General features: G+C 38.4%; 1 protein-coding gene across 1 annotated transcript; it reads right to left on the reverse strand.

Annotated features, from left to right (window-relative positions):
• Positions 1-1,024: 1,024 nt before the first annotated feature.
• Positions 1,025-11,687, reverse strand: BLOC1S5 (biogenesis of lysosomal organelles complex 1 subunit 5). The gene is made up of 5 exons (XM_007428041.4): positions 11,490-11,687; positions 9,732-9,814; positions 8,855-8,984; positions 6,292-6,350; positions 1,025-2,536 (listed from the first exon to the last, which is right to left on the reverse strand). The coding sequence occupies exons 1-5, from the start codon at positions 11,608-11,610 to the stop codon at positions 2,360-2,362; spliced, it is 570 nt and encodes a 189-aa protein (XP_007428103.1). The 5' UTR covers positions 11,611-11,687; the 3' UTR covers positions 1,025-2,359.
• Between the last annotated feature and the right edge of the window lie 5,995 nt (positions 11,688-17,682).

Below are 17,682 nucleotides of genomic sequence, written 5' to 3' on the forward strand. Positions count from 1 at the left end.
CTGTAAATAAAAGAAATCAAAATAGGCTATTAGATAATAATGATGGATGAAATAATGTTTATTTTTGTATGCCCCTAATATCAAAAACCAAAGAGACAAGTAGGTAAAAGAAATTGAAACCCTACAATGAAGGCAGAGAGAAATAAGGAAAAGAGAAGAAAATGAAGATCAGGAAGGAGGTGGGTAAAAAATCTTAACAGGAACAACAAATAGAAAAGTATGTTCCTAGCTAGCAGGGAAGTCAGAATATGAAATGGGCTATGGAACTGAGTAAGTGGGTAAGGAGTGAAGCTGAAGATTGAAGAGGTCAACAAGAAAATGCAAGCAGAGAAACTCATAGGACAGATACAGATGAAGCTGTGAGCTACTGCTAAACAGGGAATGGATGGGGGAAAAAAAAAGACTCATGAAGTGGAAAGGCAAGAAGACTTAACTCTGCCATGCCAAGCGAGAACTGGCATTCCTGTCTTCTGACAAACGAAGATACCCTTACTAGGTCCAATAGGCATGATATAAACCAGGCATCCTTTTTTCAGGGCTCTAAACTTATGGAAGAGCTGCCCTAGGGGCCCCACGTCTTTAATTTATTCTGTTGCAATGTAAAAATCAAATTCAATATCTGAGGCAAAATGCTATTGTAGCAAGAACACTGATGCGTCCTTTGAGGATTAATGCATGCTGAACTATTAAAACCAAGAAAAAGGTCTTAAAGACATTTTTGTAATAAACCATGTACTCTGTTAATTTACTCTTCTACTGAGCAAGACAGAGCCACACAGATATGAAAAACTGTTTTCCCCTGAACAGGAATTTCATTAGAAGTTCTTCTTTCCCTAGTGGAGAAATATTTTAAAGTCATTTATTGCCCCCTTCCCCCACAATTCACAAGAGAGTTAACAACATTCCAGCATACCTCAATGTTGGCAAGTGGAGTTTTAGTCTAGCTACCTGATGATGATTGATGAAGCCGTCAGCCATACAGTAGTGGATAGAACAGCTTGGCAGAGGTTCCGTGTTATTGAAAGAAATCACAAATACTTATTCCATCTCCTCTGTGCACTTTAATCACATTGTCAACAGACTGTCAGGATGGAGTCTTGACACTAAGCCATACATTCATACAGGCAACCTATTGTTGGTTTATTGCAACCGCAACACAGATAATGGGCAATTTTGTTTTACATATTTCTATTTTACACACTGCTTGTTAAAATAACACTTGATTTCCCTGCCCATTGCCTAACGTGCTTCAACTTTCATCCTCTTATTGCTTTTTTTTTTTTTACAAGTTAAATGACAAAGAACTAAATCATGAACTTTGCCTACAGTGTGCAAATATTTGATACAGATTAAATCATGGAGTTCACTCACAAGAGTTAATTATGCTCCAGAATACCATTTATTTGTAAAACAGAATTTAATCTGTAAGACCTGTTCATTTGCAGTACTCACAAAAAGATCTCATCCCCCTATAATGTTAAACATTTCCAGAGTAGGGCTCTGTAGGATTCAAAGCCAACCCAGGCCTCAGAGTGCATTTGGACCCACAAGTAGCATCTGTGAGGAACATCTTAAAGCAGCAGTGATCTTTCCTAGGCTCATGTGACTGTCCTCTGCAACTGTGGAATGATCCTGAGAAAGATGAATCTAGTTTGAGATGATCCTGAACGTATTACGGGCGCATCCATGCATTTTGCCTTTGAATCCACACTGCTGCACAGCCCTATTCCAGAGACTTTAGGCCATTCAGCATATGAGAGTATTTTTTCTATGACACACAGAAAAACCAACAGGACAAACACATACTACAAAGACAGCCAACCTAATACCCTCCCATTCTCTCTAGTCAGAACAAATTCAGTACAATAAGCACTTCTTTCTCAAGTTTTTTTGAAGTTATCCTGATAACCTCACTAACATAAAGAATTCATTCATAAACTTCAGACTATTATACTCCCAAGTTATGTGGCCTTTTGCAGTTAATATTGCTCTACGTGTCTGCACGTAATTACAGCCCCTCCTTGCCTTCAACAGAAGCTAGTTCTTTGGGAAAGTAACAGGAAAGTTCATTGAAAGGACCCAAACAAAAAGTATGTAATTATTCATTTTGGAAATAGATTTTAATTGGGCACTAATCTGGTTTGTTGAGGTATAATACTGTTACTGCTGCTGCACAAACCTTGTGCGTGTGTGTGTGTGTGTGTGTGCACGTTTAAATGAAAACGAAACAATTATTCAGTGCAAGGAACCAATTTCAGCTGCAACTTAGCTCTTTTTGTTTAGAGACTTGCTAAATTCTAATACTGCATTGGAAATCTGGAAATTTGAAAACTGCGTGAAAATGACAGAAGAGAGTTTCTTAGAGAGCCGGTTTTGTGAGGTCCTTCTCCATTGCAGCATATTGTTCTTTAAGACGCTCCATAGCTTTTGTGTGCTCTTCATTCACCATTGCTTTTAGATGGCACTGCTCCTTTGCGAATTCGTCCCAGAGAGCCATACGTTGGGCTTCGCCAGCAGTTAGTTTCTCAGTCTGAAGCTGAGAAGAAAAAGCAGGTTATAAATCTTGAATCTAGACAATGAAGAGAGTTTACTGTACCTTGCAGCAAGGGTGTCCGTGGGAGGGGAGTTTAAAAAAAGTTTTTTTTCCCCTTTATTCTTTGAGAATATGTAGCTCATAAAAACAAACAAATAAATAAACTCACAAAAAGAAAGGAAAAAGAGATCAATCAGTCAAACTCTTATTATGGCCTTTGGGCCAGAAAGCACAACAATAAAACACACATAACTGTATTACTGTAAAACTTTTAAAAAATGCAATAAAATTACATAAAATACATTATTATAGTAACCGTAGTACAAATAGCAATGGCAATCACCAAAATTTGTGCTAAACTTCAACAATAGGTAGGGTGGATACAACAAATGTTAGCACACAATGGGGCAACCTGGAAAAATGATGTCAGGTTCCTAGTCAGGTAGAAGCAGTGAGAGATTCACATTGTGCTCTCTATCAGGGTAGTTCTTTAAAATGGGATAAATATATATCTTCCTTGATTCCCTATAGAGAGAGCAACAAAGGAGCACATGGCTTAGGGATTCCACAGAGCCATCTCCACATGGACATAAGCACTGCTGAAAAGGGATGTTTTTATACTGTTCCCAGAGAACTGCAGAGGGTAGTGCATCCAACCTGGCCAAAGCAAAGGTCCGACAAAATTTCAGAATTAGAATTGAGGAGAGAGATGATGATGATGGCACACGCCCATTTGAGAAGAAACAAAACAGCGGTCTGTGAAATGTTTCCTTATCTACATGTTCACTCATTATACTTGTTTGGATAGATGGCTGTCCTATCTTTTACTGTTTGAAATTATATTTTCAAGTACCTATTCATGAGAGTTTGATGGGATCCATAGCGTGCTTGTCAGCCTGACCTCAGCAGACAGGTGGAAACATGGAGACAAGCAGTCCCTAAAGTAGCCAGGCCTTATGTCAAGAAGGGCTTTATAGGTGATAACCAGGACCTTGATTGCACCTGGAAGCCAACTGGTAACCAGTGCAGCTCAGGAAGCAGTGGAGACATGTGAACATACTATGATACACTCATCACTATCCATGCCGCCGCATTCTAGGCCAGCTGCAGCTTCCAGGTGGTCTTCAAGGGCAGCCCCACGTAGAGCACATTACAGAAATCCAAGCGTGAGGTGACCAAGGCATGAGTAAAACTGTCTGATAGTCTAACAGTAGGCTAAAAGGAGATAAAATTGTCTTAGACTCTTTACATAAAGGAAAACAGCTGAGAGCAATCAATGGACAGGTTGCATGGAATACTATCTTTCTCAAGGTAGTTCTCAAAGCATTAGAAGACTACTCTGGATGGATACTCGCCATAGGACTGTCTGACACTCTTTTAATCTACAGAATGTGTCCTGCAGCAAAGGAGGCTGGGGACCATGCCCCACGGCTTTCTGAGTGAGTATCACAGAGAAGACCAAGGTCTCCCAATGCATTCTAGTTTTCAGCATTGGTTAAAAAAGCAAACCAGCCTTTCCCAGGACATCTGCTCTTTTCTCAAATATATGGAGATAATTTATTTTAATGTTCACCTGTTGATGTACAAGAGAGCTGGAAGGTATCAGGCTGAACAAGGCTGTGTCATATTTAGCTTCAAAATCAGAAGAGGGAAAATATATGGACTGGGGGAGGAGGGATGTGCGAACCTGCAGTACGCCCTCTCTCTTAGCAATTAGGAATGTGATATTCACACTCCATCTGACAGCATTTTGCCCTTACCAATTACAGCCTTATAGAAATAAAACAAATATGAAATGTTGCTTCAGTCTGCTTACAGTGCTCCTCTATTAGGGCTGAAAAAGTTAAATGGGCTGCCTGCTCATAATAAGTGAAGTATAGAAGAAAAATATAGAATTAACTTCTTGCACAGTTTTTCCTAATGCTGAGGTTTTAGAATATATGTATTACAAACTAGCAGTGTGCAGCCATGTAAGAGATTCCAGCAAGTCGCATGTTCTTATAATATGGCCTTTCACGAAATAAGATCCACAGGTATGAAATGCTTCCATTTCAGAAAGCTGTACTCATAATATGTTCAGTGTTTTCGACTGACCGGGAAAGATTTACATTTCCATTCTGTTGGGTATTTTTTGTTCCATGCAAAACAGGGATTTCCCTTTTCTCTGGCTGTGAACGAAATTCTTAGAAAAACTTTCCACCCATACAGAAGCTGAGAAGATCTAGTAACTTTGTTGTTTTTATAGCAACTCTGAAAGACTAATTAAAACGGCAGGTTTACCTAAGTCTGTCTTACATTTGGTGTAGTTTTTCCAGAAGAAGGTATGCTTTTCACCTTCCTGAAGACTTTTTAATAACATATAGATTTGTTTCAGAGCAATTGGTGAATCTCAGGATTATTTAATTCACATTCTTACACGCAGTTTTAATCTGATGGGAATTAAATCTTCATTTTGCCAGTGAAACATGTAAATCTTTCGACTGATATCTTCCTAAGTAGCTCTGTCGAAAGCCAAAGCAGGTTAAGAAGTTACCAGATCACAGATTGCTTCAGTGTAAAGCTTAACAGTGTGCATCTGGACAGAAGCTGGACATCAGCTGAAAGGCACAAAGCCTTTGCACATTCAGCATAGCCTGAAGCATCTTTGACTGGTTTAGTGTTTAAATGACATGGTGGGCAATCTAAAGATATAACAGCAGATATTTAAGAAACAAAAACACTCAGTCACATTTACAAGAAAATATCAACCAAGAAGAAAGAGCAACAGGCACAAGATAAATCCAGAGAGTCTTTGGTGTGAAGTAAAAATATATTAAAATGGTAATCTGGATTGGGCAACTAGTTGTGAGCATAAAACAACTCAGTGCTCATTCAATTAGCACTGCTGAAATTTTAAGATAAAATGGAGAATTGTCATTCGCACAATTATTAGTGGAATATTACAGGTGGTACTCACTTAATGACCACTCATTCAGTGACTCTTCGAACTTACAACAGTGCTGAACGAGTGGTAGTTACAACTGTTCCTTTTACTTATGGCCAGTGCAGTGTCCCCTTGGACATGTGATCGTGATTTGTGACCATTCCTGCCAGCTTCTGACAAGCAAAGTCAATGAGGAAGCCAGCAGGAAGTCGCAAGTTGCGGTCATGTGAGGTCCTTGCTTAATGATGGCAACTAGTACTGCTGGAACTGCTGTCACTAAGCAGTGCAGTCACGTGGTTTTTTTATTTACAACTGTGTCGCTTAACAACAGAGTTTCTGGTCCCAATTAGCATTATTAAGCGAGGACTACCTATACTCACAATGGTAAACTTAATATACCCATTTATAAATGCTGAACTAGTGTAATGGGAAGAAGGAATAACCTTGAGGAACAGGAGGAAGAACTACAACCAAGACAACAGTGAGATAAAAGAAATCTGAATCTGGAGCAGAAATGTAGTTTGAGAAAGTGTCTCGGATAGGACCCTTCCTGGTTCTCACAAAGATAAAGGGGGTGGGAGTGGGGGAAGCACATTCAGATTTGCAAGATTCTGTTACTGTGACCTTATAATAAAAATAGTATTAGCATTCATGACTTTGGTTTCCTAGTCTGGTCTACCTTGAAGGGCTGTCAACTAGTCTCCCCTCACAACATTGGACAAATCCCTTGTGGCTGAAATAATCCATTTAAAGCTCTTAGTGCCTCCTGCCACCAAGTTGCCTACCTTATAAGCTAGACTTTGCTAGTTTATGAATGTAAAATATTAGTATTTACCTGTCTTTCTTCCTGTTCTCTCTGCTGGAATGCGTTGAACGTCTGGTTGGCTACCTGCACTGAAATAAAGTTTACAGTTGTAAAACTCATCATTCTTATTTTTAATGGACCTCTTTTTCATGTGACAAACTACACTGGCTTTGCTCACACAACACTAAATCAAAATGTGCCATATACTCATTAGGTCTTTCTAATATAAGAAAAACAGATCTCTGTGATGTCTTAAGCATGGTTTAACTGTCCCACAATGACATTTCTAAACTCTTCAGAAAGTGGTGTATAATAATACAGCCCAAGTAGAAGGTGGTAGCTACTTTATGTTAAAAATAATCCCTAACATTAATTGAACCTGATTAGATATTTTCACTCTATGAAAGGAAAAACAGGAAAATATGAATACGCATTATCTGGAAGCAGCACACATCTATGATCTTATTTTTAAATTGAGAAATAATAGAGTGAAGGTAGCACAACACCTTTAAAAGCAGAAGTACCACCATGAATCAGAGCAAAATCCTACCTTAATCAAACATCCTCATTCAAGAGAGCCAGTCGGATGTCAGTCAGAAACTGCACTCTCTCAATCGTGTACTCCAGAAACTGCCATTGACAGGCAATTTGCCTTTGTGTTTGAAACAAAACAAAGGTACCTGGCTAACCTGATCTGAACTTGGTAACTAAGCTGGCAAGGCCTTATTAGTCCTTAGATAGGAGGCCACCAAGGAATTCCAGGGCTGCAGGCTAGACCAGGAAGTTGAAAAACATAAAAAAAAAAAAAAAAAAAAAAAGGACAAGCCACATATAACTTATGGCCAAGAAAATTACATGGATATGTCATAAAGATAAAGAGAGTCAAGCTTGACCCAAAGGAGACCATGCTTTTTACAGCTGTCCTTAATTGATAGCTACTGATTGGTTTCAACACCTGGTGGAAAAAAGTCACAGCCCACCATTTGCCAAATAAAATTTATCATCATGGGAAAACAAATAGCAGCTAATCTTAGATGGCAGACTTGGGACAGATATATAACAAACAGATGTCATGAGATCAGATTCTCTGTTTTCTAGGCAAATTTAACTTATTTAAAGACAACAATCACAGTAACAGAAGGAAGAACATAACAAGCAGGGAAGAGATTAGCCAACATCTTCTGATTGAACTTTTCAGTAGTTACTACACTGATGTTTTCCCTTGTGCCTGTAATACTACTGCATACATGTACAGACAAAAGAAAGGTAATTGTTCTACAGCAGTTCTGCATCCACTAAGGAGGGAGCAGGTCCCCAACCTGGGGTCTTCCAGGCGGAGGTCATGACTTGGAGGGTCTTTGTCTTTTGAAACAGTTGTGGCCTTATTGAGAACATGAGGATCTTGCTACAGTAACACATGATGTAATCAATACAATACACGGGACTGCCTCTGAAGACTACTCAGAAATTGCAACTAATGCAGAATGCAATGGCACTAGCTCTAAAAAACATGTAACATCTCTATTTTGGGCCCTGCAAAGTGCTGTTTTTGATTATAAAGCCCTGTATGGCTTTGCTAGGTATTTACAAGACTACCTCTCCCTACTATGTTGACCTGTATAGTATGTTCTTCCTGGAAAAGGCTATTAATTGTTTCCCAGTTTTGTGAAGTGAGGGAAACTAAGGCTGGGAGGCATTATTTTTCAGTTGAAGCCCTTGCCTTATGGAATGGGCGTCCCCCAGAAATTAGATCTGCTTCCTCCTTAATGGCATTTCAGAAGATTCTAAAAAGAGAACTTTTTCATTCTTTTTCTTGCAGATCTTGGACAAACATTTTATGTTTAAATCGTAGCTATTGTATCTAGGATGAATTTCTTTTATCTTTACTATGATTTATATTAGATTATAGCTCCATCAGAATTGGATTTGCTATTACTTTAGCTGAGTTTTTAATGATGCTTTAATTTCTGCTATTTTGTTATGCATTATAAGGCTTTTATTAGTGTAAACAGGAGTCTCTGCTTGATTTGGTGGATTATAAATGTGACAACTGAATAAATGTCAAACAGTTCACTGAAACATGAGGCCTATTATTGGACAGATCTGATCTCAGTACATAGGACAGAAATATGCCAATTTTGTGATAGTTTTATAGCGGCCAAATTATACTGTTAGCACTCAGGCCCAACTTAAGGGAGTTCCAAAATCCATCAGGAAGCTGTGTTGCCTGCGGGCAGTTCTCATGATGCCAAAGTGGTTGTATACCAGATGCAGTTTATATGCCTCCCTCTCCCATCATTTTTCCAAATGGAAAGAAAGTCCATTTATTTTTCTTTTAATTGGAATGCTACCAGCAAGCTCTTGCTGCAATTCTGCACAGAGATGGTCTGCGTTCCCACCGCAGGCCTTGCCCCACTTCATGGCTCCTAAACTCAGGTCAGTCATTACACAACAAGTCAACAAAGCTGGCTATGGAAGTACATTTTTCCAATTTTAAAAGGGCGAGTGAGCTCATTGGTGTTTTGAGAACCTACACATTTTGACAGTATTCTTTAAATGCAAAAGTCATTGAAGAAAATAAACTCCAGCTTACACCTCCTTAATACTTCATTCAGATTTCCATGCATTACTTCTTCACACTTTGGCAAAATCTTGTCATTTGCCTCAAAGGTCGTGTTCTTTAATTTTTCAAGAACCCGCATTTCTCGGAGACCCCTTTTTTCCTGTTGGAAAAAATAAAAAAGGATAATTCTAAATATTTTATTTAAAAAGCTGACATTTAATTAATACCCAATCCAATTTCACTTAAAAAGAACTCGATTAACTAGTTGCCCTTATCAGGAAGTAAAATTCATTGAACTCAGTGAGACGTACAACTAATCAGACATGCATACATTTTCACTGTTAAATGACTATAATATCTAGATTTTTAATCCTTAGACTCCAGTTGATGACATAACTACTTGGGAATAACTCAGCTCTACTCAGTGGGACTTATTACTGATTAAATATGCTTGTACAGTAACTGCACAATTAATGTTTCCAAACATTGTATGTTAATACATCCCTGCTTTTCTTCATTTAAACATCCCATGTTTAAATAGTAAGCGTTTTTACAATTAGTTTTGATTTTGTTCATTTTATCATCCAGTCTTGAAAGAAAATCAGCCTGAGACATAAAACGACTAAAATAACATACAGTACATGTCTTTTTATTCTTATTAAAGTTTTGCTGCCATCTTGTGGCAATTATATTCAATATTATGCTTGCATAAAAGGACATTTATTTAACATTTAAAAGTACTTTTCTGCATATTTATTTCACATCCTTTCTTTAAAAAATGAAAAGCCAGTCTCTCCCATAATATCATTTATATAAATTGTTTGTGCAACCATGCTTTATAGTTCAAAACCACCTTCTTCCACATTGCCATCATACTTCATTTTGAAATAACTAATATCGAACCTACTTCAAATTCTTTGATGAAATAACGAACTTCTCCTTGAATAACTGGTCTGTGATCCAAAAGTCGGGAATATATTTCGCCAACATCTATAAGAAAAATAATGAATTATAACCTATTTATATATTACTAGGGATACATAAAAATCTGGGTAGGTCAACAGGTTTTCTTTTTTTCTTCCTTTTGTAATCCACTTCCACTTTTCTCTTTTACCTCTTTCTCCCTTCCAGTCCTCAGCAGCTACAGGGAGGGAAATTCCTTCCAAATAGTAGCAGAAAGTTTTCTCTGTTGCTTTATAGAAGAATCAGTATCCAAGTCTGTGCTGCCATTACAAAGCCATTCTAATTTCATAAAGTTTAGGAAATGTAAAGTTAAGCTCCTTCTGCCTACCAACGTTGCATGCAATACAATGACATACAAATACAATTGTTAAAGGAAATACACAGAATTAGATCTATAGATTGAACATTTTAAAGAATAACTTTGTCAAAGAGCTTTTCTTGCTAGTATATTGAGAGCAGATACTGGTTCTATATATGAAACCCACACATTTCATTGTACTACTTGGGTTGAAGGATAAAACAAGTAAATAGAACATTTTAAAAATAAAAGAAATAATGCTAATTCTACTGTTATTAGTCAGTTGTTTTGATGCCTCCAAAATGGGGGTGGGGAGGTGGGTTTAATACTGTGAGGTGTTCAACCAGCTGATCAAGATGCCATCTTTTGCTCTCTGAACTAGCCACTGGAACTACATCCTCTTTTGCTTTCTGCGTGCCTGAGCCCAAGTGGGAAGGATAAAGCAGAGACAGAAGATGTTACCTAGCCAGGTAATGAAACGTTTGCAAGAAAAGAAGCAAGCTCAGAGAACCCAAGGACTCCACAGAGACAGAACTATTCCATCCTCAGAGATAGCAGTTTTTAGACTGATCTTAATGGTCTTCTGGAAGGTTCCCATTTTAGATAACAGAATGCCTTAGAGGTGTGCAATGCTTTGGATTTAAAGGCAAAAAGATGCCTTGGACCGTGCAAGAGCTGTTCATTCTTGGCAGGTTTGATTCATTGATTGACTGATTATGTGCCATCGTGATTTTTGGCTTGTAGCGACCACACAGATAGATTTTCTTCATGATGACCTATCCCTAACCTGCTCTTTCAAGTCTCCCAATGGTGTACTCATCACCACTGTAACTGAGCTTGGCAGGGTCCAAATCACAAAATAACATCAGAAATAAAAGTTCTAACAAGAATAGACAGAAACAGCAAGAAAGAAGCATGCATTCAGACAATAAAAGCCTTCTTGAACCATTCTTCCATAATCTGCCCAAGCCAACTCTAACCAAGTTCAACTGAGTCAGCCTAGCCCATGTCAGATTCCAGTGGCCACTCCAGTCTCTTAGCTAGGACACAGGTGACACCATCATCATCATCGACATCCGTTCTACTTCCTTTCAGAATCCATTGGTGCTTTATTCATAAAGGGATGGAAATAGCTTGCATTAATTTCCTCCAAATGCCATTGCTGATTGTTGCCTATGGACCTTCGCTTCTCCTTCCTTCCAATATGACTCACTTATTGGGCAATAAGTCGCAAGGAAGGCGGAGAACACCACACAGCACTACCTTGCACGCTCAGCTTCCAGCGAAAACTACTCCCTCGCTACTCTCTGGACACTCTGTAACGTATTTACAGTTACCGTATCAGCGAGCAAGAGAATGAAAACTTAACGGAGGAAAGCCCAAGGAAGGACTGGCGCTTCCTACCTTTAAAAATAGGGCAGGAGGATGCGGACCCCAGTGAATCGCTCCTTTTATTACCGCTTCCAGAAGCAGGCGACTCCGCAATTTTACTGCCGCTTACGGTCCCGGGAGCCCCACTACTCATTTCACTCAGACTCCCCAGCAGGACTGCAGCTGGGGGTGCTTTGGAGTGCCTCCCTGCGAAGGCGCATGCGCAACTGTCATAAGACTATCTGAACGGGGCAAGATGTGAGTACTGCGCATGAGCAGGGAGGCTTTCACTTTGTGAAGCAGTTCCCGAAACAACCGACGGGGAGAGACCGTTCTCTATGACGTCAACAATTGAAGTCTCATTGAAGGATTCTTGGAGCTCGTTTACTTAGAGTCAACGTCAAAGGGTAGAGACCGGCAGCCAAGAGGAAAGGCATTTGCTCAGCATGCATTGGGAGTACGAAGTGGCCAGCAAGCTCCGTCTCCATCTTTTTGAAGAACTCTAGAGAGATCTAGATCTACAGGTCGATGGTGGAGACTATTTCCATCTATTTAAAAAGAGCTGGCTTTCTAACTGCAGTTTCAGTATAGCGCGCAACAAATATTGCACCAGGAGCAACACGCTTTAAACGAAGCAAATCAGCTGCACTCCAGCAAGATAGTATTTCATGCTTTTTACGACGTTGATGTCATGCTCAGTCCTGCAGGATTAAGGGCAGAGAAGCTCGCCTGTTACCTGGTTTAACCTACAAGCAAATCTGAGTATTTGTGAAATCTTACCGATGTTTGTGAGAAACCTTCCTGAAGCTTGCTAACTCTTTCCCGGTTGAGAGATCTCAGAAGATACTCACAGAATCATAGCATGTAAGGGTCAAACGATCTTCGAGATCATCTAGTCCGGTGTTTCTCAACCTTGGCAGCTTTCAGATGGGTGGACTTCAACTCCCAGAATTCCCCAGCCAGCAAGGCTGGCTGAGGAATTCTGGGAGTTGAAGTCCACCCATCTGAAAGGTGCCAAGGTTGAGAAACACTGATTTAATCCAACCCCCTGTGAAGTGCAGGAATGCATTATCGTAGCATCCCCAACAGATGCCCATTTGGCCTTTGCTTAAACACTGGAGTGAAGGTGAGATCGCCCTCTCTTGAGGCAATCTGTTCTATTGTTAAACAGCTTTTCCCATTAGGAAGTTTTTCCTGATGTCAACCAAAATCTGCTTCTTTCTCATTTAAATCCATTGTTTCTTTGATCTTCAGGAACTGTCCACGTGGCAGTACTACAGCTACTTTGAGATAGCTACCATGTCTCCCTGCAACTTTCTCCAGGCTAAATATACCCAACACCTCTAACCATTCCTCGTAAGTTTTTCCTTCCAGGCCCTTATTATCTTGATTGTTAACATCTGGAGACTTGCTAAAATGCAGTGTCAAAACCTGGATGCAATATTCTAGGTGTGGTCTGCCCAACATAATGTAGAACAGAGAGGAATAATAATTTTGAACTATGCTTCTGTTGATGTAGATAATTATTATTGTTGGTTGCACAGTCAGCCAGGTGTTTAGACTGGATTTGGCATTTTTATCCATCTATCACATCCTTCCAAAGGACCTGGGATAGGCAGATGTTGTTTGATGGTGTTAAAGGTATCGTTGCAGGATGTAAGCTGTTCCAAGTTGTTGTTGTTGTTATTCTGCAGCAGCATCACACTTTTGGTGTATATTCAGGTTGTAATCCACCAAGAGGTCCAGATGTTTGTCACAAGTATTGGTGCCTAGTATGGTTTCTCCTTTTACTCGGATTTTTGCTTTCTCACTTGCATCTATTGCTGAAATTTGTCTATCTAGTGGTTTCTGCCCACTGTTCTACTTTATCAAGATCCTTCTGAAGCTTGATGCTGTCCTTTAAGGTGTTTCCTACTCCTCCTATCTTTTTGTTGCCTGCAAATTTGATAACCATATTTTCCAACTCTGTATTGAAGTCATGTAGAAGTATGTTGTGGAGTCCTTGGGGTTCTCTGAGCTTGGTTGTTTTCTTGCAAACGTTTCGTTACCTAGCTAGGTAACATCTTCAGTGCTAGAATGGAATGGGGTTTGCTCTCTGTTTATATACAGTGGCATGCCCTGCAAGTGTTGGTGGGGGTGGGGGTTTTGTTTTGTTTCCCTCCCCCCCTCCCCCGGTAGTTCCTTGATTAGGGAATTGTCTACTGCTTGATTGTATGTCTGGTGATGATCTTGGTGTTAATCTCTGCTTATCTGGGTGATGATTGCTGGTGAGGAGCTGTTTTGGTCTTTTGTTTCCTTTTTATTGTCTCTTTTGAATAGTGCGTAGATGTTGTTTATCTCTATGTGCCTGTTGATGGTTGCCTTGTCTGAATACCAAGCTTCCAGAAATTCTCTTGCATTTTTGGATTTATCTTGGTCTAAGATGCTGACAGTTTCCCAGTTAAAAGTATGGTTAAGTCTGTCCACATGTTGTGAGAATAAGGAGTTTTCATCATGTCTTCTGACTGCTAGTTGGTGTTCATGGATGCGCTCTGCAAGCCTTCTGGCTGGCTGTACATAGTGGTTGTTACAGTCCTTACACTGTATGTTGTAGATGACTCCTGTTTTTTCTTCTTGAGGTACTGGGTCTTTTCTTTTGGTTTACTTAAGATGTTTTGGAGGGCTTTAGTTGGTTTGTGTGCTACAGAGATGCCATGTGGTTGTAATCGTCTGTTGGTAGTTTCTGAGAATGTTGGTAGTTTCTGAGAATGGAGGCCTGGGGTGTGCCAGTTGACACTTCCTTTCAGCTTGGCACTAGCTTGACGTGCACTCATTGGGTATTTATTCTTCAACCAGCTCTGAATCCATCTAATGGTCCAGCCCATATTTTTCCATATTCTTTACTAGGATCTCATGGAGACCTTGCTGAAGTCAATGTACACCATGTCCATTGCATTCCTATGTGTGAAGGTACTGCACAGCCTCATTGTCTTTCCTCCGCTGCTTCTAATGCAGGGATCATTCATTCATTCATTCATTCATTCATTCATTCATTCATTCATTCATTCAGTTTATATAGCTGTCCATTTCACATACATTTTCACAATATCAGATGTTCCTTTTGGGTTTTCCAACTCTGCCAGAGAATTCTGATTCCCCCATTCCATTCCATTTCTGTTGCTATAGATATTTTCTAAATGGGTGCATACATTTTATGTAGAAATAGTAAAATCAAAAACAATGGTGGGTCCACTTTAAAGGGCCACACAAGGCTAGAGCCTGTTGGACTAGGCCTTGGGATTTCCTAGGAAGTGCATCCTTATCCATGGAAGTCCGTTGGGTGAGTCTTCTGGGTCAGTCACTATTTCTCAGAACAGCCTACCTCACAGGTTTGTTGTGGGGAAAAGTATGCTGTCTTGATCTTCTCAGAGAATTGCCACATATAAATCTATAAATAAACAAGCAAGATAAAAGTACAGTTGCAGCAGCAAAAATGGGTAGATGGCGAAGGTTGGCGAGTACAATTGCCACTCATTATCTGCCAACAAGTCACAATTGCTAGGATCATTGACAATTTTTAAATTAATGCTTGACAATTTGATAATTTGTTTTCTAACTATTTCAATCACCAATTACAACAAGTAATGATGTTTCTGAAAATAGGATTTCTAACTTTCAGCAGTTAGATGCAGAAGACTTCATGTGTCTATACAGATATGCAACAATGTTTTGTGCAAGTACAAAAATATGTGTTCCATACATGTCAAAAAAATATTTTCCTCTAAAAAGATTACTTTCATATAAGAAAAAATTGAAACATTAATCAGAACTGCATGAAAATGTATTTTAGGATGTAGGATTCATAGCCAAAATCCCCTTCTCTTTTAATAAAGTGCGTTGCACTGAGCATTTTTTCTTTTTTGCATGCTCGTAGAAATTAGTCATAATTCAATTAAATTTTGTTATAAAGTTTTTTTTAATGGAAGGGGTGGAAACAAATGGTTATAGAAAAGCAGCAGATTGCCTATTTGTCAGGCAACAATAAATAAAATATTTTAGTACTTGAGAAATATAAAAAATAAAAATGTTATTTTTTTAATTGTTAAAGAGTTGGGCAGCCTACAAATTTAATACCTTATTATCAAAATCATTTAGCCAATTCAATTAGAGCTTTCCTTGCGTATGTTTCTCATACTGTAGTAATTGTTTACTATTTTTGTGTTACATATCAAATCTTAATTATCCTTTTTTGACCATTTACTCTTATTGGTTTGATTTGCTTTACATATTATTTTTCAAAAATGAATAAACGACAACAACAACAAAGTAAAGACCAAAAATGGAAGAATCCCAGCAAGACCCCTTGGCTTCTTCTCCACAATCCCTAAAGTTCTTTTTATGGAAGATGTGTCTATTGGAAATAATCAGCAATCACACCATGAAATGCAAGCAATATTCAGTACTCTCCAGGCAAAAATAGATGACAGATATGACAGACTGGTGACCCAAGTTGAGTCTCAGAATACAGAGATTAAGGAAGTAAAGACTGAATATCCAGAAATACCTCTAGTTCAAAAATCTCATGAGGTGGAACTAAACAAATTCAAAGCTAAGCCAGAACTGTTAGAAACAGAGCTGTATAAAAACAATCTGAAATTTAGAGGCATACTAGAAGAATTAGTTAAGGAAGAAAGAGATATAGAAGTTTTACATAAAGTCTACTTTGATCTTCATGTGGATGAATCTTTGGAAATTTGGGGAGTTTATGGAAGGCATGAGAAAGACAGCTCCTGCTTATAAAATTTGCATATTTCAAAATTAAAGAGGCAATTTTGGAACTAAAAAGAAATGAAACCCCTTTAAAAGTGGGAGATAATATAATTGAGGTTCTACCAGATGCTCCCCCAGATATTCTAAGAACTGGTTTTCAAGGCAAAAATAAAAATAAAAATTCTAGTCTTGGAGAAACAAAAAAAAAAAGGAGTAGAGCATCCTAGATTGAACAGGTGGAGAAAATGAAGTATTAACAGAAAAATGTCTTCCAGATAACAACCTATCTCTTGAAATGTCCTTAACTACAATATGAGAAGCTAGTAAAGCAATTCTGAGAGGACTGTTTCTCTAGCATCAAATAGAAAGTCATGCAAAGAAGTATTTTTAGATTACAGTTTTACACATAGAATTGTGCCATAGCTAAAATTTGGGCTTTACAGTTTATATTTAAATTTGACATTTGGTCTATTACTTTATTTTCTTAATGTATTGTTCACCATTTATAATTTCTTTTTCTTCCTTTTACTAATTCGAATGGGGTTAACAAAATATTTTAAAAGTTTAATAGACATGTTGTAACTACAAATTGGCCATGAAATGTTTCATAGTATTCTAAGTCCATAATGGTTTATCTGAGAATTATTAGCTATCCACCCTTATTTTACTGTTTAAACTTACTTTTTTTCAACTACTATAATCCCTATCATTATCTCAGTTGTCTGTTTTTCTATATTCTTTAAACTTGTATTTGTATTAATATTATACTCCTTTACTTTCTTGAAAATTGTAATACCTAGTTGGTAAGAATAAATAAATGCCCTCCAAAATAAAAAATAAAAACGGGCTAAGAAAATATTAAAAGTAAAAACTATTTTGTTTTGTAAGATAAAACAATCAAGTCATAAAATTTGGGAATGGGTTAGCTCTGAGTCTGAAAATCAACATATGTAATCATCATATAGAATCTTGGGGAAGATTTACTAAATAAATTGTGTCACTTTTGCCTTGCAATAGACGCTGTGTTCTGTTTTAGGGATTATCTTGCCATTTGCAATTAGTGTTAGGGGCATTTGGTATTGCAGAAGTTTCAGATTAACATGCAGAGTCCTGCCGTTTTTCCCACGGGCTGTCTAGCAATGATATTCCACTAAAGGATTGTTTCATCCAAATGGCGGTGCGTGAGTTGAATGCTGACAACAGGCAGGGAAATCCAAACCTGTTGAGGCAGACTTTTCAGGAAACAGCAACAATCAGAATGACATTCTTTAAGAGGGGAGTTGTGGAGGAGAGGAGATACTTTGCATGAGCATAATACATCCGTGGGCAGCATCTGTGGAAGACTAAGACCATGGTCATGATTGTTAGAAGTTTGCAGGCCGTGATGCTGATCCTGGTTAAAGCAAGCCTGGGGCTGAATGGTTTCGGAATAGTTGCCTTATCAGATTAATCATATGGTTATGGTATTTGATGCTCA

Source organism: Python bivittatus, unplaced genomic scaffold (assembly GCF_059951505.1).
Source record: "Python bivittatus isolate LINGU-HERP-01145 unplaced genomic scaffold, Pbiv_v1 ctg000840_np1212, whole genome shotgun sequence".
NCBI classification, from domain to species: domain Eukaryota; kingdom Metazoa; phylum Chordata; class Lepidosauria; order Squamata; family Pythonidae; genus Python; species Python bivittatus.